General features: G+C 34.4%; 1 protein-coding gene across 5 annotated transcripts in view; it reads left to right on the top strand.

Annotated features, from left to right (window-relative positions):
- Positions 1-27,001, top strand: part of LOC118263979 (extracellular serine/threonine protein CG31145) — a 111,990-nt gene extending 84,989 nt beyond the window's left edge. For 4 of the 5 annotated variants that reach the window (XM_050704829.1, XM_050704827.1, XM_050704830.1 and 1 more), the window contains exons 3-13: positions 77-424; positions 15,544-15,792; positions 16,368-16,403; positions 18,513-18,637; positions 19,604-19,682; positions 21,610-21,702; positions 22,290-22,533; positions 23,737-23,817; positions 24,064-24,176; positions 25,154-25,294; positions 25,627-27,001. In XM_050704829.1, the coding sequence (XP_050560786.1) occupies positions 210-424; positions 15,544-15,792; positions 16,368-16,403; positions 18,513-18,637; positions 19,604-19,682; positions 21,610-21,702; positions 22,290-22,533; positions 23,737-23,817; positions 24,064-24,176; positions 25,154-25,294; positions 25,627-25,816 (1,566 nt within the window). In that variant the 5' untranslated portion in view covers positions 77-209 and the 3' untranslated portion in view covers positions 25,817-27,001. The remainder of the gene's footprint in view (positions 1-76; positions 425-15,543; positions 15,793-16,367; positions 16,404-18,512; positions 18,638-19,603; positions 19,683-21,609; positions 21,703-22,289; positions 22,534-23,736; positions 23,818-24,063; positions 24,177-25,153; positions 25,295-25,626) is intronic. The other variant, XM_050704828.1, reaches the window with a different exon arrangement.

The raw sequence follows: 27,001 nt of genomic DNA on the forward strand, positions 1-27,001 counted from the left end.
TAAGTTTAATTAATATTTTTTTAAATGTTTGGTGAAGAGACGAGCAGCACCCTTAACGTGTTGTTATTGTTTGCAGCGTCAGCGGGTGGGCGCGCGCACGGTGGAGGCGGAGGCGGCGCGGCGCGAGCGCCCGCGATCATAAGCGGTCGCCGACGCCCGAGGATCATGCGCGCAGTCCCATCGCGCCGCGCAGCAAGACCGCGCGCATTATGCTCAACATGAAGCTAAAGGAGCGCCTTGCGCTCGCAGTCAGCGCCTTCCTCGTACTCTTTACGCTGATGCTTATAGTGGACATACAAATGGACTATGGCAATTTTGCGAACAGAGTACCACTGCCCCTACACGCTCGTGTCCACTCTGGAGACGTAGAAGATAAAGGCCGGTCAGCATACATAGAATTTCGGAAGCGGTTCCTTCAAAAAAGGTTGGTGTTGTGATTTAGTGGCATTTCAATATAAAAAAAATGCTTTTGTGTGTTGTGTGACATTAAATGGAATGATTTTTCGCTTTGCAAACTCTACGAGCTGGTATGTAAAGGATTTTTTTAACTATTTTCTATCGCATTTTTATGAATGAAAACTATGTGAAAAATATTTATTCTCAACGTAAAGTATATATAAATATTTCATTCTACTGATGTAAATAGTGACACTGAGGTAATTTCCACACAGAGTTCTCAATCAAAATTTATCTTATCAAATATAACAATGACCCTTTGATTGCGTTCGAAGATGACTCGGGCGCAGAACATAGCAGAGGTACCTATCGGAATCATTTCGTTATGAGTTTTTAATGACTTTGAAATACTTTGGCGATGGTTAGGTCGGAAAAAATTTCGTCTATGCGCTATTACTAAGATGTCATTAAATAACAATGAAGTTGTAATTATGTTTTGGCTATTTAAGTATCTATTCTTTTCTAAATAAGATCTAAAATGAAATAAAATATTTTTTGTTTTTAAGAACATTCTATGAGTGATTTATTCGTATTGTTATCTATCGTTATCACAATGTTTATTCGTTTGTCAGTGTCTTTTTAGATAACGCTCAGACAGTACACTACTTACTGTTTACAAGACATTTTAAAATTGGATCCATGAAACTAGATTGATACAGTAACCGTAACAAAGTCCGTTTAACCAAATATTTTAAAGAGTAATAATTTAATCGATTAATCGATTTGGTTATGCGAGTCGGTAATCGATTAAGTATAACTGTTCTCTGAAGACGTAACAGAGAAATATAAATCAATACAAACATTGCGTGTTGTGTCAACAGACGAAATCTATGTTATCATGTAAATATAACGTGTTAGGTACTTATGTGTCATTTTATTATAGTGTTGTTACTGCAAATATGCTAAGATGTTAAGGCGTTCTCAGAAATATTGCCGTACTGTTATTTTTTAATACAATCAAATCATGTGAGCCAATCACACAATATTAAAATGTCCCAAAAACTTTTTTAAGCGTCTTTTCTAAGCGTCTCGATGATCGAGTAATCGCAAGAGTTGTTGCATTCGATTCCTAAATATGTAAATGTTAATATTCGTGTATAAGGTTTCATTTACTAAATTTTAAATCAATGCATAATAGCAATCAGATAACGGACAAAACGCAGATGTATCAATAAAAAACGCTATATTTTTAGTAGATAATGGTAGATCTTAGGTATGTACTGTTCCGATAATTCAAAACCACTCGAAATAAAAAATCAGCCTTAACAATAACCTTGCACCGTATTCAGAGACCGTAAAGTTCTTAAATAACCTTAAAAATGTCCTTAAAATTCCGAAATCAGACATTCCTACTTTTACATAGGAAATAATTAAGTGATTATGGAATTTAAATTAAAACTATTCCGTGCAAATTGTTATTGTAAAATATTTCATTCAAGTTTTCCGATTAAAATAATGAGTCATCTAGTATTTATATGGCTATAGGTACATACTTTGTAACTACTTATTTATCGCATAGACATAGCTTCATTTACTTTGAAATGCATTGTAACTGTTTTACCTAAATAATAGGACATTTGCACATAATTTTATTAAATAGTGTCCGACTGTTTACCTGTTGTAATTATAATTAATATGACTACATAAATGGAAATTAAAACGCACGTACGAAGAGGGGATACCATGGTATGATTTGTCGTCCTGCAACTGTGCGAACTGCTAGGGAGTGGAACTCCTTGCCGGAGTCTGTGTTTCCTGATGGGTATAACTTGGGTGTCTTCAAGGCCCGAGTGAATAGGTTGCTTATGGGCAGACGTGCTCCATCGTAGGCCGCATCATCACTTACCATCAAGCGGGATAGCGGCCAAACGTCGGCCCATTTAACATTAAAAAAAAACTGACGCAAAAAAACTGACCTGCCCTATGATATTTTTGGTAAAAATATGTAGTTAGGTTATAAGCGCTCAGGGACTTATAACACAAATGATGAAAAGTGAGTGTAACCTACCCTTTCGGGGAAAAAAGGCGTGATGTTGCATTAAAGTAAAAATACTTATAAAATAATTTGACAGAAATTAGTAGGTTAACCTGCACATAGCTCTGACTATCTTGTTGAAAAATTAAAAGCGTGATCAAGACTACATATTATGATAATATAACATTTTTTATGCTAATAACATAAAAAGCACAGCTACAAAGGAGAACTAGTACTCTCATTATAATTAAAACTATTCTCGTTACTATTAATTAATTAATAATAAAATGTAATTTTCCTGGAATCGATAATATTTTGCTGATAACATTCGCGATGATATTGTTACTTTGTTTGTGTGAGTTAGACTTTAGAAAACATAGATAGATAAAATAAATATAGAGCTGCACTTTGTAAAAAAAATATATTGTAAATTAGACTTTGAAAATATATGTATTAGGTAACAAATCTATTTGATAAGAAAGATGCCATTAGGCTAAAACAATGGTGATTACCATAAATTTTTTATTGTTACTATAATATTAACTACTGAACATTTTATAAAGTACCAGCTACTTCCGCGCGGTTTTTCACCCGCTCTGATTGACTCCTATTGATCGTACCGGGATGTTTTATAAATGCACTATCCGACACAAAAATAATTATTCAAACCGGGCCAGTAATATCTGACATCAGCTCGTTTAAACAAACAAACAAACTCCAGCTTATATATTAGAAGAAAATAGATTATGACCAGACCAGCTAAAAACGAAGTCACATTAAGACCGACTGGGCAGTTAATAAATAAATTAAAACTGTTAATTCACAAATACCACGCCTAGTAACTAATTATTTAATTCTCAGCCTCTAGATTAAAAACGATCATCTTTTCTAATTCTATCTAATAGTAATAAATCTTTTCTCACTTTCTTAATTAATATATCTTACGAACAATTTCCTTTAATCAAGTATTGTGCCATTTTTGTTATAGAAACGACAAATTGTTTATTATCGTTTGTCTATAGAATGAGGTGAAAATAATTTAAAAAACAATTGGTCTATGTTACGAAGAATCTAGAATTTGATCTCCATATGCAGATTAGAAGGTCACTGGTGTGTCTGACTAGCATTCGAAAGATTATGATTCATAATATGGCATAATATTCACGACTTGAATTTAATTAGGTGAACTTATACTAAGAGTTCAAAACCAAAATAATTTATAGGTAGGTGGTATGTCTGAATAAACTATCGGGTATCACAATCACAATATCTGTTGATGAAAATCACGCAAATATTCGTGCGGTATTTGTGTTTAATGCGTTCATTGAGACTGACGTAAAAGGGTCCTTCTTTTGCAATACGTAAGGACCATTCTACACTACGTCTGATATAATGATGATTTGGTATTGAGTCGTAAAGTCCTATCAACCGTGTCGTTAAATTAACAAATAATTATATTTCTCATGCGTAGAAGTTCTACCAATACGAAAATCACCCGTAATCGGAAATAGAAAATCACATAAATTACACAACCAAAATGTTTTTAATACCTTTTTCCTCTAACGATATAATATTAGAGCTATCTTCAGTATCTATTTATCTTTAAATTTCTGAGAAACAAATTTAAAAACATTAACTTTTTCACAAATGTTATCTCTTTGACCTGGCAAATTGGCTTGTAAAACCCTAAATACTGCCTTATCTCATATAATTATACATATACATATATTCCTATTATACGAGTACCATATAAGTATATGAGAAATCATGATAATAGTGAACTTCATTGACCTTTCCTATAATAATATCATCGTCTACAATTATTTGTAAATACTACTTCACTCGATAATATGACTATAATGAAGACATTGCAGTAATTTGATCTAATAAATGTATTACTTTTTAATAGAAAATTGCAAGACAATACTCGCATATCTAGTACTTTTGCTAACATTACATTTTCCAAGTAACTTTACTGCCGTACTTATATACATTTACTGATTACTCAAACTGTTCCTTAGTAACGATTTTGTATCGAAAACAATTGCTAAGGACTGGGTTAAGTTACCATTAAATGACATTAAGTATGGCGGTTAGTTTGCAAATATATACAGTATGTCCTTGTAATTGTAATAAGATAAATAATAAAATAGAAAAGTAAATAAAAAGCAAGTAATAGTATTATTATAGAATTTTATTGCTAAAGAAATTTATATTGACCTATTAATATCAAGTAACATTTTATAGTATATTTTTAGAGTATCATTATGCTAACCTTGTATTAGTTAACAATATTGTGTTTATGGCAGATTCATTAAGAGACATTCATAATACTTGATGGTGATAGCATAGACTCTGACGATTATGCCAACAGGTGAAACTACTATTGAATAGGCTAAAGTTATTGTAGAATGCCAATGTTATAGGACTATACCAATGTCACATGAGATAAGTGATACAGTTGGGTAACCTTAATCTCAAGAAGTAGAGCAATCACCAAATCCAACTAGGCTGGGTAGAGTTGAAAAAAATACGTAAAACTTCTTGTTTAAAATTCACATCTTTAGATACATTTTCCTTATATTTTTAAGAACTTAATGTTAGACCATAACCTTGGAACCTTGGCAGTTACCTACACGTTACCTAAACGTTTAATACTCTAATGTCTGAATACTCAAACGCTACTCAATTTTGAGACGCTCTCAAAACTAGTTCTGTCCTTATCAATTCTTTATAAAATGTAAGTGATAGCACGATATTTAAGTACAACTTAAAATTGAGTAGCGTATCAGTATTCGGGCATAAATGTATGCTATTAAACTTTATCAACGAACCAATTCTTCATCCTTATGTCTACCTCCTAAGATGACGTTTTCACCCGACGTCACAGCAAATTGAACAGTCTCAGTTATCATCTGTATACAAAACGTATTTTTACCAAAATTTTCGTAGAATTATCTAAACACAAACAAGTTCCCAGCTTGTGTACACAACATAATGTGTTATCAACGCGTTCTAGATGGCCTGATAACATTAGTAATTTGGCCCTTATCATTATGGTTCCCGCGTATCACTGACTATAATCGATATGGTTATCAAAAAATTCATACTAAATACGACATAATATAAAGTAGGCGGTAATATTTATGAAATCACGCCTTTTATATGACTGAGATAGATATACTCACTCATGTTTTGTCCGCTACAAAAACTAAACCAGCTAAGTTTTTGACTTTAATTGTATACAATTTGATTTTCAAAGTAACTTTAGTTTGCACCTGCACATTTATAAATTACTTAAATTATTCCTTAGTAACAATTTTGTAACGAAAACAATTGCTAAGGACTGGGTTAAGTACCTAACCATTAAATGACTCTGAGTACGGCGAATAGTTTGCACCTATATACATTATGTCCTTGTAATAGTAATAAGAAAAATAATAAAATAGAAAAGTAAATAAAAAACAAGTAATTGTATTATTTTATCATTTTATTGCTAGAGAGATATTTATTCACCCATTAATATCAAGTAACGTTTTATAGCATATTTTAGAGTATCATTATGCTAACCTTGGATTAGTTAACAGTATTGTGGTTTTGGCAGACTCGTTGAAATATACCCACAATGCTTAATGACATACTCTAATGAGCATGCCAACAGGTAAAGCTGTTAATTAACTACAATTACATAATTTCAATACGGAACTTTGATTTATTTGATGATATTAATGTCCGATTTATTTTAAAAGTCTCTTTTGTGTTTTTTCTATGCCCTTACAACGTCCATATATATAAGTATATACTAGCTTTAAATCTACTGTAAAACGTTTATTCACATTATTATTGGTTGCAAATATATGAATTGAACTTTTAAGAATTTCAATATCGACTCATATAAGCTTGTATGTTTTCTAGAAACATCTTCAGATAATCGTTACCACTTTTTAGACCAGTATCGTACAGTCGAATATTAACAAAAAATAGGTTTTTTATACAGCTATATTTATACAGCTTAAAAATACAGAACTTTTAACGTTTGTTAAGACTAAATACCTATGCAGTTACGTCTAACCAGTTTGTTAGGTCAATAAACCTCTATGGTTATTTACTTCTTTATATCATTACGTATTTTTTCCCATTCTAGAATAGTATCTACCTATGACGATATTCAACATCAAAGTAAAACCAATGATGACTTATTTTGATGTAGTGGAAAAATTAAGACGTATTTTCCATCGATTATGTGAGCTAAAGTGTGTACTTTAGCATAGTAACACACTGTCAACAGAAGTGTTTCTGTTGATAGTGGTAATCGTTATGTTATTAAGATTTGTGCTTATACGACTACATAATGCAACGATAGTGCGTCTCATACATACATACCTTACCTTAAATCCTTACTGATACTGCGGCGTCTATCAAAAAACACATAATAAGCACGGCATCGGCTCGGTTCTGGCACGGCGTAGTATCGAATTGTGGCTACCGCTAGTTGCCAGCGTGCTTACGGCGCGCTGACTGCGAGCTGCAAGCACGCGATACGACGATGTTTCACTTGCGCCTCGGCAAGTAGTCGGCGTGCGGTCCAAATTTAAATGGCAAGTTAATTGCTGGGTTTGAGCGGTATTCGTTAAGTATGTTATGTCCTTAAGATACAGTTAGGTAATACAGCGTTTTATTAAATACGCTACGACCTTTCGTAACACAATACACAGCGCATCACTTTTGTTTTTTGCGAAGAAGTAAGTTCATAATATCTTGTAAGAATAAGCCATATAAAGCCAAACTTCATGATGTTAAAGGTTATAGGGACTTAAAAAAAACTTTTTTAAACTCTGTTCATTTCCTATCATCGACTTTTAAGACTATTCGACCAACAAGGCAGTTTAAATTGCTTACATTTAAACATCGTAAAAGTTGAAAGGATGCGTCGATAAATATCAGGTGATTTATATCTTTTGCCGTATTTGACTGAAGCTAATAAATAATTCTATAGTTGCCTTAAAAGCTCAATGAAGGACACGGCAAGGCTTACTAAATAGTTGCTGTAAGGCAATGCAATGGCGATAAGCTGACAAGTTGCTACACCACATATTGACGAAAAAGATAAATGCTTGAATATTTTATGCATAGTCATCATTGTTACGGGTTTCAATCTCTATACAATAAAATCAAGTCAAGAAGAAAAAATACTTGTGTAGACCATCAAACTTCGCATTATTTGGGATATTGGATTTTTTTTGAGGGGGCAAATCATCCTGTGAGTTCAGGATAGGAGAGAGTGTCAGACTCTTACTGAGTAAAAACCACCCCGTTCCTACTCTTGCTTTTAGAGCCGGAGCCCCGGTAACCCGCTAGGTAGTCCGCAGCTCCGGTTCGGCATCAGCCCTACTGGACGTGGGATATTAGTTGGGAACTTAGGATTCAACTTAAAGAAATAAATAAGTTTCAATTCTTTATACCGAAGTGACAATGTTTGGTTAGTTACTTATCGTGTCCACGTTCCTGATAAAGTCCCTACTTGTATCGGTCAAATCTAAGAGGTTTAGTCAAGATACTGATACAAGTGCCCACTTTCAGTTGTTTGTACTATTAAGTAGCGATTAGTATTTAGGTAGGCAACGGAATATTTATCTAGAAATCGGCGATCAGACCGTATTTATCTATTAATTTATTTTAAAAGCGTTTTTATCGCTATAGATGTTACTAGACTAGTACTGATACTGTGACTCGTTTTACTTTCCTATGTAGGTATTTGTTTGTGCTCAGTGTAATGCAATATACTCAACCCTTTATTAATCGATTTAAAAAAAGGTTCCCAGTTTGACCTATGTTTGTACGCGATTATCTTGCTTGTATCTGAACCGATTTTGATGCGATTTTCAGCATGATATTTTGTAAAATTTACTTAAAACCTTCCCGCAAGTCTGTAGACTTAGGGGAAGGTTTTAAATATATTACCCGACTTAATAGAGACTCGAACTTTAACACCTATTTTCCGTATTGTCCACGATTAGTCTGTCTTTGAAGTCAGTTTTTTTAAATAGTTTTAAAATTATAACACATACAGCTTAGCCTTATAACATATCAGTTGAAAAGTCTTATTTTGTATAGGCCTTTGCGGTAGGCTTAGGTTTCGGGGATTAACAGGTGTTAAGTATTAATAATATTCTACACGAAATTACAATTATATGTGATCAACAAATATAATTAAAACTTCTTAGATTAGATATCAAATGATACTAATTTAAATATACTTTTATGTACGTTAATCTCTAACTGGTTAATCCCAGAATGAATTCTTGATAACAAGCTGGCACGCTTATTTTTTTAATAAAACACTTAGGTATTTATTGATTAATTCTTAATTAATCCGTTTTAAGTAGGAAGCAATAAGATACCTTAGATAATTGTTTGAAAAGGGATTAATTATATCATAATTTTCCATTATTAAAAACAATTGTTTTTAAGTCGCTAAGCCAGTCACGGAAAATTTCTGAAATAAATAGAATATAATTTACTAGAGTTTTTTGGAAGCCTTAAACTAGGATTAAGCAATCAGACATATGATAAATAAGAAATGAAATTTTGTCAGCGACAAACTACAGGAAAATTTAAGAAGTAAATAACTTGAGGATAATTTGTGTAATTAATTCGAAGAAACCTAAGATTCTCAGTAGCTTTAGTAATTGGTAATGAATATCTTAAACTTGTGATGGGATTAATTACAAATGATTAGCGAGTACCTACAAACTACATCAACTACATGGTACATATTAGTAATGCCTGAGAAACGAGAGTTAAAAAGCCTTTCTCGTTGTTTCATTTGCCGTTTTTCTAAAAGACAATATGTACTTTGAAAAAATGTTATGGCGCTCTGATTGGCTAGTTTGAATAAATCAACCAATGAGAGTTCCGAATGCGCTCTCATTTCGATTACTTTAAACGTAAAACAAATTCATAGTAGGAGTAGGTAGGTACTGGAAAAAAAAATCGAATTTCCGATGATCACTTTAGTTGCGAAGGCTTTAATCTAATTCACCTCACTGTTTGGTGGCAATGATAAAGTAAATAGAGAAAAAGGAAAACATATAAAACAAAAGGAAAAATTAAAAGGTTACAAATAAAAATATAATTAACAAACGAATTACAAACGTGACATAAGATACATCACGTTGTAATATTATTGAAAATCATAATCACATAATGTAATGCAGTATCACAATATATCGAATTCACACGTTTCTGCCGAATTATTCGAAATCCGTATAACTGGGGTAACCACGAAACTTCTGTGGTTTGTAAAACTGAGCGTGGGTTGGCATAGGGTCCATTTTGTCGGTCGCCTTGTATTAAACAATGTCACGGAAAATTGTGCAACTGGTAGCAATTTGCACTAACTCAAGATGGGACTAAGGTCAGCTTGGTTTACATAAAGACATTGTTCTATGGTGCTAATTATATTTACTGTTTTTAAGAACCATAACCATTAACCCATCAAATATAAAAAAAAACCTTAACGATTTATTTCTCCAGGCTTGAGTGGAACTGGAGGTAGTGTTAGACTGCTATTGACTAAAAATCCCCCCGTTCCTACTTCTTCTTCGAGCTGAAGACCTGATAACCCGCTAGGTTGTCTACAGCTCATTACTAAATACCTATGATTACAATTATAATACCTTACTTGGTTATGAGCTTTTGCCTTTTTCTTTGCGCGTAGGTTAAAATAAAGGTTTTCCCAAAATAGTTAAAGTCAACTTACGCCTACACCGCAAAAATAATTTACAGTTACAATCAAATTGTAAGAATGAGACACATACACACACATACACAATAATTGACTGCCAAGGCAAGTTCAACCAATATGTCACAATCTCTGGAGAAGTGTGAAAATGTAAATAAAACACGATCAACTTGTTCTTTCATTAGCACTTTTAGCAAGGAGAGAAATATTGCAACACATTATGTTTACATTCAGGAGTATATAATTGAATAAAAACATGTATGTATAAAAATTACTAGCTTCTGTCAGTGGCTTCGTTCGGCCCGCGTTCCCGTGTGGTAAAAAGTCCTATCACCTAAGTCAGCTCTGTCTGTATACCACATTAAAATCCGTTCAGTTGTTTCAGAGTGATTGACGCATAAACATTCAAACAAACAATTTTTCACATTTGATTAGTATGATTAAAAACTGAACAAGCTTTTGGAAACATAGCGATATGTCGTAATGCATAAAAGGAAAAGGTTTTTTTTGTAGTAAGCAACGAAAGATTCGCAAACATTCTTTGCATCACCTAAAAGGCTAAAGGATAAAGGATGCCTTAGGCATTTAATTCGCCTACATAGGCATATATACGTGTTATTAAATATGTTGATTAAATAAGTAGATTCATACCTTTAATAAATTACTCTTATCTACTACACAAGTGATACTGTACTCGAGATCACTAAGCAAAGTGTGAGATGAAAACTAGATGGAGATGGGATCACCAAACTGGTCTGGTGATCCAATCAGCCGGTTTAAGTTCTGGAGCTTAAACTGCCTCCTGGATTATGTTACTCATATTCGGCGAAATACCATGAAACACCTATAGTTGGTATTTTACCAGTAACCACTACGCATTACGATATTTCACATAGCTACATAGTCACAATCAGACAATGTGTAAGCTTAAGACAAATAAAAAAGTCTTACAATAGAATATATCTCGATTATACTGTCTTGGTGAAGCGGGAACAAAAACTGCTTAATTATTTGGTGGTTTGAGTTGCACAAGTGATTTATAGTCTTAGAAGTACCTAATTAATACTTACTTTTGAAGTTTTTGGTAAGTGGTCAGATGGAAAAAAAATAGGCAGTTAATATGTCTTTATTATGGTTTTCCTCGTTCAAGGCGGGAGAAGTCATTGGATGATTTAGTAATGATAGTTGATGATTTAGTCCCTTAAAAACAAGACGGTTTTTATCAAGTTTAACTCAAGTTTTGTAACGCCATACTTTTTATCCCCAAAGGTAGGTAGAGGTACCACACCTGCTCATAGTATACAATGTACATCCACTTTTCACCATTTATGAAAAAAGTCCCATGTAATCGGGGGTAAGCTTATTACCATATACTGAGAACAATTCTAAATTCCGCGAAACTGACACATTTTCGATAACCGAAAATAAACCCACCAATATTTTACCCGGCCCGGGAATCGAACCTGAAGACTCATTATATCATATGGACAGAGTACTTGCGACCATCCAAAGTTGTTTTTTTTTAATATTTAGTAAAGATTGTTTCTTAACGTCAACCCCTATAAATAAACCTTCATTCAAGCTTTTGGATATAGCAATTTGCTATGAAGCTTTTAAAATAATTAGCTTTTCATTCAGTAAGCAAGTCATTATTTTCGCAGTATGCCACTGAATTTAAAACTGTTCGTGCCATTATATCAATTTTACTTTTACTGTATAAATTAATTATCTTCAGACTATAGACTATTACTTACTATTTTATTAAGAAGTCAAAGGTTAATAAAGTCAGGTACAACCATCGAACTGTAGTGAAGGTTATGAAATAGCTACTAATTACATATGATGTATTGGTTTCATTTTAAGACTAATTATGTAATTACAAGTCTGTAATTCTACGCACATAATTTGAGCGGGCATCTATCGAATTTAAATTACGTTGGTACTCGTATCAATTTATATACATATTGTATTTATGGTTGAAAATAATGATGATACGGTCTATTTGTGTCAGAGAAAAAGTCTTTCTTTTACCGAAAATTTTGGGCAACAAAACAAATCATTCAAATAATCAGAATGATAATTCTGACTAAAAAAATATACTAAACTAGGTGACCCGGCAAAATACGTACCGTTTCAAAAAAAAAATCTCGCGTTTGAAACCTAAAAACAGGACCTAACCTAAAAATTATTCAAGACCAAAATTAACCACATCAGTCGCGAGACTAACGAACAACAATTTATTTTTATATATGTACAGATTAAAAACATACAAATTGTTAATCACCAATTCTTATTGTGTTGTATTTAAAAGTTGTGTACAAATTATCTGAATACTAAGCAAATTTAATAATCACCACAAAAACGGTCCACAGGAAATTTTTTGACAAACCAATTTTAATCAAGAGTTCCCTATTCACTAGAGGTGCAAAAAATAACAGTTTAAATACACAGTGGCCGGTCGGTTATTGATTACAATTTCAACTGCGCGGTGGTCGGTTTGTGAGTTCGAAATGATTACATCTGTAAACAATCACGTTCGGTATCGCAAACACTACAAGTTAATATTGAGTGATTCCAACCAGTCCCGAACCTCAATACTTTCATTAAACTGAAATAATACACCGCACTTTAACCTACAAAGGGTTGGATTGCGTGTATTATTTCGTGCAAGTTTTCCAAAGAAGTTAGTTTTGTAAGTAGTTAAGATGTTCTTTGTAGAGTTTCACATGTGAGTCCTATAAGGATATTATATAATGGCAGTTACATGTTAATCGAATGAGAAAAACTTATACTACTAATCTTAATAGTTAATAGGTTATCATATTTTGAATTGTTCATATTTAACATACGCACAATTTATAATTGTAAGCGTGCACGTGTTTTGTGACACATGTGGAACAATCAAAGCTACATATTATTCACTATGCACAATCCGTAGCCACAGTTTATTGAAAGTGTAGCAATCTTCGTACTTCGTAGTAATTTTCCTCGTAGACCGCTACGCGGAAGTTTAAATCGATGATACTGTACCGATGATCAAACATACCAAAGTAATGATTGCTAATAAGAAGCTATGATTCAACGCTGCAGTTTTTGCGCTGGCTAGATGGCGCCACTGGCGATAAAGGACTGATTAACTCGTTGTTGAACGTTAAATTAAATCCAATCGGTTTCATTATAGGTTATTTAAGTCTTTAATATTATTTAGAATTAATTACTCATAGTTAAAAAGTTATAATAATGGAATACAATATATGTATTTTAATTTATTTTTTCCGACTTGCGATGATGACACTTCCAGTAACCCTTTAAGTCCCTTTAAGACGAGAATTAAAAATACGCACCTATCTGAAAATTCTGCAATTGGCCAACAGAATGAGTTGACTGGTGAACAATATAATCACGGATCGGCTGCTGTCAGCCCGTCAATGCCCGCTGGGCATGCCAAGCAGTGAAGAATATATGGCGTCCGATGTTCCTGATAGGCTAGTCGGCTAGTAGGTCACTCAAACGTGACGAATTGCACACTGTCGCTGATCAAAACTGTACGCAACATATGCATTGACAGCACTCGATAAAAGTATAGCGGATATGTGTGTAACGGAATAAAGATTGAGACTTGGCCTTTGACTATTTTGTCATGAAAAATGAGCGATTGATGTACGTGAGGTCTTAGTCAGCAAAAGTTTATTGATTTCGATACTCGATCTCAATTCAAATTCTTTAGATTAAGATCGATTTTTGACATTAGTTCTATAGAGTTTCTGTCTAAAATTAAGATCGATTCAAAGATTTTGGATTTAGATCGGTTATTGAAATTGGCAGTTAGTCAACGACTTCGAAAATGGTTTATCGATTTGTATATATTTTGTAATATCTTTTTAATAACAGTGTCTGTCAATGTACCGAAGATTTAGCAAGAAACCCTTAATTTTAATAAAAAAATGCAGTTGGTAAAATGTCATTCTGTAATTGCACTTCTGCCAATCAAGTATGACATTTCACTTATTGTACATACCATTACTCGATAAGTTGACCGACATAAAACCATAAAAAACACGATGTGTCACCAAAACTGCAATCAACCGAATATCTTATCACCAAATATTGGAAACTCAACAATATAACAACATTGACTATACATAAATATGCTTAGAACAAAATACTTTGTAATAAATGCTCTTAGAAATGTTTCAATCAAAACCAATGATAATAGAAATAATATTGTTTAATGGGCAGCTTAAATTATTAATACCCTTCAATTATTTACCTTTGCGAACGTAATTGATAAGTCTAACAATAAGCCGATACCAAAATACTCATTATTACAAAGAGCACTCGTTTCTCTGTAAGTTTCAATTTAATTGAGTTCCAGTAAAAGCCTTTGTTTAAGTCCAAATAATATCATTGTACTTAATAATTACGTTGGAATCACTTGGAAATATTGCGTCGTGTTTTTTTTTTGTTTATATTTTAAGTAGTACTGTTAATGTTATGATTTTAATGTGTGGTTTTATGAAGCTCTGAGTAAAAGATCTTTGTATATGTATAAACATATGTGTAATAATAAGATAAAAAAAACGAAAAATTTTACAACTTATCTTTATTTTAAATTACTAACCGCCGTACTAAGAATCATTTAATAGTTACTAAACCCAATTGTTTTCGGAACGAAATCATTACTAAGGAATAGTTTAGGTAATCATCAAATGTCTCTGACTACGGCAGTTAGTCTAGATCTCCCTAAAGCAGCAGATTTCACTTTCCTCAATGTTTCTTCACAACATTTTATTTTTAACGACATAGTTTCATCTGCGGTTAGAATAAATAAGAAACGCTAAGCTTTCACGCTACATAATGTAGTTGCAACTAGCAGTAGTTTTACTAAGCGTTGCCGATCATGTGTCTTCTAGTAAATCGCGAGGACTGTTAACTCGCTTGTGGTTGGAAGTTACTGAATCACTTTTTACTCCATATAACTCCTATGCGGTAGAAGTTAAAGTTTAAAGTAAAAGAGATTGTCTAGATGAAGGAATTTATGCGACGGTTCATGTGATAGGAATGTCCGAACGTTTCTTGTGTCTTGGCGATTTAATTTGTTACTAGAATTTAACGTCGCCGTCTTGAAATATTTGGGTTTCTGGTCACTTTAGTAGTTTTGCCGTATGTGTGTGCTGTAGCTTAAGTTTAAATTAAAGTTTAATATGGCTGGTACAATGCTAGCTTAATTTAAGACAATAGTTCCAATTTATATAATCAAAGTTTTATAGTTTGAAAATAGTTTGTGAAAAATCGATCGATCAATCCTGCCCTACATTTTGTAAGCCCTTAAAGTAACAATTTTACATATTAGTTTTCTCTTCACCAGCAATGGCAGCAATGGTTCTCGAGAATACGAACAGTCCGCTCCTGGCGAGACGAGTGGAGGGGGCACAGATGCTGAGCCTAGAACGCCAGCGACACCTACCGACCGCTACGAAGACCTGCAGAAGATCATATTCAGTCAACTGCAGGGCAAGAATGAGGATCACACGGTAGTCATACCTCCACATCGGGATCTCAATATCTTAAGGCCAGAGAATCCCACTATTGGGGAGATGGAAGACTTAGAACCTAGGTAAGGAATAAAACTATGTTTTCTTCACATCATGGTGGGTCACCAGGTATCTAAGACTGGCGCTCACGCCAATGAGCGTAATTTTACATAAGATTCACTTCCGTGTATATTATTTAAATGGTTATTGAAAACTTAATAAAGATAACGAAGCCTGAACTATCGTGATCAACTATTCTTCTTGCGATTTCAGAATCAACGATAAACAATCCCAAAACATGATTAATTATGCGTAAGTTCATCTGAACTCACGCATCTACCATCTCCATTTTTATTGTTAAAACTATTTACTCAATTAAGACTATCTTGTGAAACTCTGAAAGGTAATAAAAAAGTAAAACAATTTAAATATCGGACATCAAAATCATTTTCTTTTTGCAATTCTTAGCATAGCCTACTTGTAAATATATTTTAAACACTTCGTACTTGCAAATTTGACACATGCAAGCTTTTCCCGTAATTTATTCTCTCTGTTCCAATTTTTCACTCTTTTTCGACCTAGTTATTAAACGAATAAAGTAACAATAGTATCTATTTAAAAAAAAAATAACGATTCCCTCACTGATACTCTCTTACAGATTATTGGACAGAGAAGATACAAGTGAATTTATGCGGTAATTATTTGCTCATATTTTGTATCCTTTCAAGGATGTATGATCGTAATATCGATTATTATTAAACGCCTCCAAAATTAAATATGTATTTGTTCTGTTTAACGGGTTTGTAAAAGAGGTCAAAGGGATAGTTATATCATTTTTGTCTTCGAAATTTTACCGGTTTTCGAGATAATCAATTGATTATCCTTATTATTCAAAATAATTATATTGAATCATCCAATATGGTGGCAATAACTATTTGAAATTATGAATCACTGGTATTTTTACACAAATGCACCGCGTGGCAATGCAGAGCTTTTATGGCATTAGTTACCATACCATAGGAAACGAAACCCGGAGGCGAGTCAATTAATTATTCTAAACATGATTTAAGCAAATTGTCACTAAGTATTCTCAGAAAAAACAATCAACATAATATTTCAATCCTTTAGACAATCGCGCAGAAAGTAAATACCAAAATAAAAGGAATATTCAGTCGTTTAAGAAATATTAATTAAAACGTTCTGCGAAAAACGACGCGAAAAGGACATTACAAGGAAAATTCTCTAAAGTTGCCGACAGCTGACATCCACAAGTACGATTTATGTAGCACGCCGCGAGTCGCCAAATTAAATTGTTAGTTCCTTCGTTATTACCGCAATTAAACTTTGATAACATGAACATTGCTGGAACAAATGTTTACATATTTCCGAGCAGCTCCGTCTTCAAATGTGCCGTGCCACGTTGTAATGTACTATGTAACACGTCAGTGCACGTTCTAAAGGCGATAGCTTTTCATCCACCACGAATGCCCCCGCAGAGCACTGAAGTATGCATCAAAATCAAACAGGTAGGTCGCGGCCGGCCGCCGCTGCTTCAGGTAATTTCACCAAAGCAAATATTAGGCCAAACCTCGTAGGGCACCGCGACACCAATGAAAAGAATGAATCTTATATTTAACATTCCTCTCTCGTTTAGGTACACTATCAACAGAATGTCGTTTGATATAGGACCATAAAAAGGATCATATCATACTTCCAGCATGGAATGATTCTATAATACGAAACAGACAAGCGACCTTTCTTTATCTTGAGAGGCAAATTTCGCAAGACCTACAAGGAATCTTATTTAAAATCCAGTTACGGGGTCCCGCCGAGATAGGCGCGGGTCTTTGACAATAAAACTAAATGGAATGAATGCATGATGGCTTCCTTAAAACGCTGCTCGTGATATGACGGGACCTGTTATGATCAAATTCATGTATCATCTAGAAAGGGTTGCGTTGATACATGGTAAATTTGCTAGATTTTTTTCAAAATTGGGATCATCTACGTAAATATGGGAGGAGATGAACATTCATTGTTTAACACGAGAACGTTTTCTTTTGTTATGAATTTTTTATACATTTCGGTCGCGGTGCGCATAATAAGCTCAGATAAAATGTGGAAGTAAATAGGGCTTCGTGTTCGTTTAGAATAATGAACGTCCACTTGTCGCGAGCCGGAGCAATCGAGTTTTTTGGATTCTCGCTCGACGCCGGCACAATTCACACCGAAAGAGAGTCAATAAATTTTAGAATAGCTGCCGGCTTGATTTCTAAATGCAGGTTATCGGAGCATGCCACAAATCGAAAACGTTACACGTACGCTCCTTAGTATTCAGTTCCGTGCTGCGTCGTGTCGCCCGGAGTCTCACACCTCCTGCTAGTAGGCAAATCACGTCCACTTATGTGTTCCACGCAGCCAAAACCAACACGCTGCCGCCGCGCCGCCGTCGGAAAATCTTCCATGTAAATCTTGACGTTAACGACCAGGTTTACGGGCGTGTGCGAAAAATTTCAAGTAACTTCATCGATGACATAGTACGCATCGGTTTTGTCTCTCACGCTGAGCCAACAACATACATTTTGAGGCAGTAGCACATTGTAATATCCAGGTCTCATTGATTAAATATAAACAGTGTCTATAACAACTAGGCGCTCGGCGAACATTTACCACTATAATACTGATTTCATTGGCATTACTAGTTAGCCCTCTAATTTAACCCACACAAAAGGCAGAATACCGCATAATAGATAATCAATAGGAATTAATGTCGTATAATAATACCAATCAATTTCTATTGCAGCATAAACGCTTCTAATTTGGAAAGGTTCCAACTGAAGATATCTCAACACGAATTGTATGAGGATGGGGAACCGCTAGTGGACGAGCTACTCAAAGATATGGCCACTAACAGCATCCTACATGTAGGTAAGTTTGCCTACCAAGTACATTCTATAATCCTAGATTTAAATAATTAAAAGTAAACCGAGACTGTCTACTAACTAAATTGTAGTACTGGTACCTACGAGTTGTCAAGCTTACCAACTTGAGGTCTCAGCCAATTTTGTATTTGAAATTATGTCCGTTATTATTCGCTGTATTTACATTATTCAACATTCGACAACTGAAATCAATTCCACTATTGAGTAAGCCCTGATCTCAATTTAAGTATGTATCGACATAAAATATTCAGTGCACCGTTGATCGGACTTAGAAAAGCAATTACGTTTAGACAGACAACCTTTACGCCACCCTCACTCTACAACTGGACAGTCGATGCCTACCGTTTCTGTATTACATGCTACGGTTAACTTTTATTTACGAATGAGAGACGATTTTTGTATGGAGATGTATGAATTTTTGTTTGTAAATTGTAGTGTTTTAAAATAACTTAAATAACACATTTACCTGGTATTTAATTGATTGATAAAATTAATATACATACAAATTATGTTGAGCTCTTGTGTGTAGAACGGAGTTAGTAGCGATCTAAAATTCTTTCAGTTTTCGAGAAGAATCCTCAAATGATATCTGCATATATAAAAGCTAAAGTAGGTAGGTATGTATATTAAATGAGGGCGGGTCTGCAATCAGTTGCGGGGTTAGCGGTCCGTCGGACAATAGTGCCACAACAATCTCGCCCTTTACTTCGAATTGGACTTAAATATTTAAACCACTTAAATGGATTTCATTGTTGATCCGACTTTATCGTATATACTACTCAACATTTATTTTTAGAGTAGTTAGAACCACTACCGAATAACCACGATAGGCAACATTCTAATGTCATCTAAATTGTTAGTTTCAAGGCTGAATCTAAGATTTGAGACAAGCTACTTAGCGTTTGTACTAATTTATTTGACGTGGTGTCTAACTACAATTTTTTTTTCACAGAGCAAAAAGAGGGAGGCACACAGTTGAAACTTATTATTGACTACCCTAATGGTGTCCAAGCGCTGTTCAAGCCGATGAGGTAAGTTGAAGACCGAGCGTCCATAATTTATAGTTTTACGTGAAGTGTCCGTCCATCATCTGTCATGTCTTTCACAGATACGTAAGTTTTATTTTGTTTGGTAAACAAGTTGGGTTGAGAGTAGTTTGGAGTGTCCGAGCAAGCTCCTGAAGGAGTTGCCACAACTTTCCTGTCACCTTGTTGGGTGTTCGCTCTATTCACAAAACTCGTAGAATGTTCTTTCGTGCGATCGGCTTAGCGGCTTGCCCACACTGTTCTCAACTACAAGTGCTATTGAAGTACTGAGTTCGCCAAGTTCTCTTACTTGCGTACGGTATTGTTAAAGTTGATTGTGTTTTCTGTTCAATACCTCATACATTGCTTATGTTATATTTTGTGAAAGCTTTTAGACCTACTCGTGCCAACAACTTATGGAGAGTCTGTTCAGTGATATTTCACATCCATCGTTACATGAACAAACTTCGAGTACACAGGCACCGCATCGTATATTCAATATTCTGTAATGCTATCTGATACAATTTTTGACGTGACAAAGAATACAAAGAGCATTCCCAAAAATGTACTCGCGGGAATTTCACAAAACTCCCGGCAGGCCTGTATATCGAGTATCAGACGTCTTAGCACTTCGCTTTTATTTTTAAAATATGGATTCCATATAAAATAAGAGATAATAATATTCGAGGTGTAAGAAACGACGCGTACGTATGTATGAAACTTATGTATGCACATAGTTTTACATCTGATACTCCATCGTAACATTTAAGATACGTTAAACAAAACAATATAAATTATTCTCGCCTTGAAATACTTGAACATAGGCAGAGAGTTAACTGTTCCAGCGAACTGGATAACTTTTCTAAGAAAATTATAGACTCAAGGGGTTACCCCGGCGACATATCAAGAGGTCCTCGTGGATTTTTCACGATTCACAAGGGCGCCATAAATTACGTGACAGTCGGCGGTAACCCTTCCCTGCACGAGTATCTATTAGTTTTATCACCTTGACTACCATTTTTGTACCAGTGATATATTGTATCGGGATTCGAAATCTAGTAGGTGTAATAAAAAGTATTCAAAATTGGCAGCAGCTATTTAATGTTAAGAGGTAAAGGGGACAGAGAATCTAAAGCATTTGTTAGTAGCCTTTTTAAATTGTACTATCTCACTTACGAGTCGCACTGAGGACAATAAATCGGAAGGCACTCGGTGCAGTATATTCCCGGGATTGCTCCTATCTAACCAGATTCACGATTTAAGAGCCACTTTAATCGTTTTGTTTCCGAGAAATTGATTAAGCACCCACATTCGACTCATTAGACACTAAAAGAAATTATACCTCCATTTGTTACTTGGAATGAGTAATTTTTCCATTTTAGTAGGTAATTTAACATTTTTCGACGTTATAAATTTATTTTAAAGGACAGGGGTCCCTTATCTCCGGGAGTCGATATTTGATATTTCTCTTTAATGGATTTATATTACTCGGTTTCAATTTACGTCATGAATAAGTACCTGCCAAGAATTTTTGGTTATTTCACGTTGAAATTTTACTTTTGTCTTTACAATTTAAAATGTATTTTTCTTTTATTTAAATAAGTAACTTGAGTTTTGAAATTAATGGGGAGTTTTTAAGAAATATCGGTTGTTGTTTCACTTTTTTATAGTCTTATCCAATTTTCCTGTGACATTTTATCCTTGTCATATTAAAGGATGTTCAAAACTAGCTTAAGTTGCAAATTGATTAATGGAGATAGTTATCGATTGCCGCTACAGCAGGGAGACGGGCCAGCATCGTGCTTTATCTATTTAAAACTCAAGTCCGTCCTCCATAACATCTCGCGAGCATAGCATTAAAGATAAACGCCCGTTTGCAATACAAATTCCTTTGATTTCCTCTTTTTTTACTTAACATACATTTTGTTTGCAGATTTGCTCGTGATGTGCAGACGTTGCCGAATCATTTTTATTTTTCTGACTACGAGCGACACAATGCTGAGATTGCAGCGTTTCACCTGGACAGGTGAGACACTCGCACTCATTAAGACTTGTAATATAACTACTTTGTAAGATGTATCTCTTTGATTGCCTCATCCGCACAACTCATTTGTGTGGAATCCAACATAAGCGTGGGGTTGTATATTTACGCAATTGTTTGCGAACACTTACAAGAATAAAACTTTGTGTAGTAGATTAATTTTCTTGATTTACATGAATCATATTATATCGTCGCCTTCTTTGTTTCTAGGACAAATAAGCTGTGTATATTAAATGTAACACCCACTTTTAAAAGCCGTATTATTAGTTTCATATAATAAAGGATGAACCCCTAAGGAAAAATTCTGAGCGCTTACTACGAGTTTGTTTTACGTTTAACGAGAGCGCGTTTGGTGCTCGTAGTAAGAGTACTGGACTGAGAAATTTTTAGGAATTGATCTGTAGATTCCAAACCTTGCTTAAACCAGTTACTACCTGAATAAGGCAATCAGTCACTAGTTGTAAATCATCGTGTTTAACGTCAGATCTAGTGGAGACATCCATCGGAAGCTAACATCCCTATTTGCGACCGCGAATAGAGGTGACGTTTAATGTAAATCATGTGTTATCCAGGATACTCGGTTTCCGTCGCGCGATGCCGGTCGTGGGCCGAGTCCTCAATATGACGACAGAGATCTACGATGTGACTGAAGGTGACATTCTAAAGACCTTCTTTGTTTCGCCGGCAAACAACTTCTGCTTCCACGGCAAATGTTCCTACTACTGTGACACTAGCCACGCGATCTGTGGCAACCCTGACATGCTCGAGGGCAGTTTTGCAGCGTTCCTTCCCTCATCCGATATAGCAGAACGAAAGGTTAGTACTTAAACAGCAATATATAAATGAATTTTAATAAGATTCTCGTTGTAATGCAATTTAGTATTAAAGTTTTTACGATTGCTATTAATTTGTTGTGAAATAAACTGGTGTGTAATTAGGTAGACTATCAAATTCGCCGTGGTTGGGTGTAACAAATTATCATATGCATAGGCATTGCTGTCGGCGGCGGCGTAATACATCTTGATGCGTAGTTCCTTGTCACTTGTACACTTTATACGCGATCTGTGTTACAAACTACGCATCGAAGAATTTAACGTAAACTATTGACGCACGGGTTTCTCTTAAAACAGTCTTCACTGAATTGTATATCTAATGTCCTTTAGAATACGATTCATTTGTATAATATGTTAATCGCAACAATGATAATTCTGTTGATGTTGTTTGACGTTTTGAATTGTGTCTAGTATACGCTAGTAGAATATTTTTTACTATAATCTACATAAGTTAAAATACTTAGACTCTGCCTAGCCATACAGGAAAAATATCAGGGCAATGTGCTTTCATCAGTATTTTCGTATTACCTAAATATATAAAAATATAAAAGTAGGCATTATGTTATCTAGATAGCAATACAAGTCCAGAACGTTACAAAAAAGGTAACATATTATTATACTTCTTTTAGTATTTTCGGTACAAAGTAAGCTATGTAACATGTACAATGTTAGAGCGGCGATATGGCGGGGATTCTCTCATAAAGGAAGGGTTTATGATCAAATAATTATAATTTAAAATAATAGTTTCGTGCCGTTTTCGTCTAATCTCTGGTACATTAGTGGAAACCTTTAGAAGGAATTTAATAATAATTAAGATAAGCTAAGGCACTGGGAACGTTGACGCTTTGACGGACATTTAACCTTGATATTTGTTTTCGCGTGATTAGCTTTAAGGCATTACAACTTGTGCGGTCCTTGCTTAGTTTCTTATGTTGAAATCTATAAAGTTGTCAGTTGCTGTCCTATTAGAAACAAATGCGATTGAAATTTGCAGATTTTGAAGCAAAAATAGATGTATTTTAATGAAATTGTTAATAATTTCTAAATAAAACTAGTATATTTAAAAGGGATAATAAATAAGCTTTGGTTTACGACATAATATTCTTGAATTTAATGAAGTTTTTAATACGAGTGTTACGTGTATTCCATGTGTAATTTCTTTCCAATAAGTTCTCTATTATTTCAGGTTTGGCGTCACCCATGGAGAAGATCCTACCACAAGCGAAGAAAAGCTCAGTGGGAACTACAATCTGACTATTGTGACACAGTACGTTTTATTTGCTTTTCCATTCTCCATTGAATAGATTTTAAACTTTATTATTTTGTAATAAAGTCCAAAATCGATTATGTTTCTGATTTTCTTTACTTTAGTCAGATTATTGTAAATTGCGATAGTTTTTTCTAATTGTTTGTCAATATCGTGTCCATCTATATTGACTAAAGCTTCTTACTATATTGTTTCTTATGTGCTAGACAATAAAGTCCTAATTTTAATGCTGTGTGTTACTTCTAGGTCCGCACTACTCCTCCTTATGACTCCGGCCGTCGGATGCTGGACGTCATGGACATGTCCATCTTTGACTTCCTCTCAGGGAACATGGACAGACATCACTACGAGACTTTTAAGTTAGTATTGCTATAACATTTCACTACATAGTATAAAACAAAGTCGCATTTTTTGTCCCTATTTCCCTTTGTAAACGTAAATCTTTAAAATTACGCAACGGATTTTGATGCGGTTTTTTTTAATGTATAGAATGATTCAAGAGGAATGTTTATATGTATAATACATGCATAATATATCACCATTGCACCCATGTGAAGCTGAAGCGGGTCGCTAGTAAATTATAATTTAATACGAGTATTTTTAGTTTTCGGTAACAACGGTCAATATCGATAGAAGCGAGTCTTGCGTTATTACTCTACTCTCTACTAAACGACGCCTAGTAGAGTACCTGCCGTACTCAGAGTCATTTAATGATTACTTAAACTATTCATTCAAAACGGGATATTTACTATATTTTTTAGTTTTTTTTTCGAGTTTCATCATGGATGAACGGATTCATCTGTGATCATGGCGCTTGCAACAATGCCGAAATATCTGAAACTCGAAAAAAGCGCTATCCCTTTTTGAGTTCTAACGATGTTAGTAAAGATTTTGTTCCCAAAATAATTGCTAATGACTGGGTTATGTTATCATTAAATCATAGCCGAGTACGGCGATAAGACATATTTTGTAATTTACGCTCGACATCAAGCACATCAGCGGTAAAGATAAATAGTAGCAAATACCGTGAAGACAGTTTTGTGTCCGACAATACTCGACTAGTTACAATAATATGTTTAATTTTGTATTTAGTATTTTTAACTGTAATTAACTTCGCATATTGCATTTAAATATATGTATTATCTTACCCAATCGCAAAATTGAAAAGAAGGCCGTTTCCTTAAATCGCAATTAATATCCGTTCATATTGGAAGTAAAACGACAATTTATTTATAGTTAAAATATGCATTATTTATCATTGTAATGCTGCATTTCAAGTTTTACAAGGGTACGCCCAAATAAAGTTTGCGTTTTAATGACTTTTATGTTAATGCAGAATGTTCGGGAATGAGACGTTCACATTGCACCTGGACCATGGGCGTGCGTTCGGCAAGGCGTTCCATGATGAATTGAGCATCTTGGCGCCGCTGCTGCAATGCTGCCTCGTGAGGCATACTACCCTCGCTATGTTGCTGAAGTAAGTTTATGCACTGATTACCAAGGACTTAACTAATTATTTTTGTCCTTTTTTTATTTAGACATTTTTTTTTATATAACGTCACACCTTTAATCTCTGAAGGTAACGAGTTTTGGCACATAATGCCAATGTACACCCACATTTCACAATGTTGTAAGTCCCATGTAATAAGTGGTGAGCCTATTGCCTTATACCGGGCACATTTCCAGACTCCAAAATTTCTTATTGGTAGCAACTAATGACAAATTTTCGAAAAACTGAAAAAAGCCCAGTAATGTTTTTCCCGAGTCTTTTTTTAATATCCTTCATTAATCCTAATTTTCTTGGTGCAGGTTCCACAACGGTGTTCCTCTATCAAAAGTTCTCCGTGAATCGTTGAAACTGGATCCAGTGAACCCCATACTGTGGGAGCCACATCTCCTCGCCCTCGACCGACGCGTGCTCATCGTACTTGACGCTATCAGAAATTGCGTCAACAAGGCCGAGACACCCCTACAAAACGAGGTGAACGATTTCGTATGACCGGTCACACCTATAATATGCTACGGGACTCATAGCAACCGTCTCATGAGTTGAAGTGTCTATGTGATATATGATTGTACGGACAATTAAAGGGATGGTGCAATCTGTGAAAATGACTAGCTAGTCGAACTCTCTCATAATCCGTGACTTAAGACAAACTTAGTTATAAGAAAAGTTGTAATCAATGCAAAACGTATCGTAATATCACCTTTGTCTTTGGTTCTGTCTACAAGACTTTTATTAGACGTAAGATTTTAGTGCCAAAGATTGTCCAAATGATTTTTTGAGATATACAGAATATATTTTAGAACCATTCCACTGGATTTTGATGAGCCATTGTATGCCAAATATATAGAGGAATTGTAAATTCGATTGACTAACATCGGCGGTTATCGGTTTCGTTGTCTAAAATTGAACAGTATTGAAGAGTTAGTGTACGTAGATATAATAATTTTATTTGTCCTTTCTGTATATTTTGGTTTATGTTAATGAGTATTTCTGAGCTCATACGAGACTTATTTAGAAGGGTGTGCAAAGTTACTGTACATAATATTAGTGAAATGCAGTTTATATTAAGTTTAGTTGTACGATCATCCGCTACCTTACTGCTCATGTTGTGAATTCTGTTACCATAGCTGAAGGCTCAAGAAGAGACATATCATAAATAAGCCCGTGTGATAAGCAGACGTTGTCTGTGACACTATTTTGTTAAGTTTTTATTTGAGGCTATAAATCAATGCAATACTTGCTTTTCTATTTGTTACTAACTGATAAGTTTCTCGCTAACATATTTCTCGTAGCTGATCTCATGTTTCATACCTTCACTGGTTGGTTATCATCTTCATTTAGCTTTTAATATAACTACGTACTATATCTATGGAGAAAATATGAAATCCTACATAGCTTTTACTTTGATTAATTAGTCTGTTAGTTAATTTGAATCCGATATTTACGATAATATGACGAAATAGTTAAGGTGAGACCTATATTTATTTTAATCGTGGTTTTAGTGTAAATTAGAGTGTAATATGGGGTGTGACTGTTACATATACCGGGGGTTACAAGAAGTCGACTTGCCAAAGACGTACCTAAAAATTTATGTAAAAATGTGTTGTATAGCGAATTGTGATGCTTGAATGTATGCTTCTGTTGGTTGTTTATAAATTAAAAGGTTACATGATTGAA

Source organism: Spodoptera frugiperda, chromosome 26 (assembly GCF_023101765.2).
Source record: "Spodoptera frugiperda isolate SF20-4 chromosome 26, AGI-APGP_CSIRO_Sfru_2.0, whole genome shotgun sequence".
NCBI lineage: Eukaryota > Metazoa > Arthropoda > Insecta > Lepidoptera > Noctuidae > Spodoptera > Spodoptera frugiperda.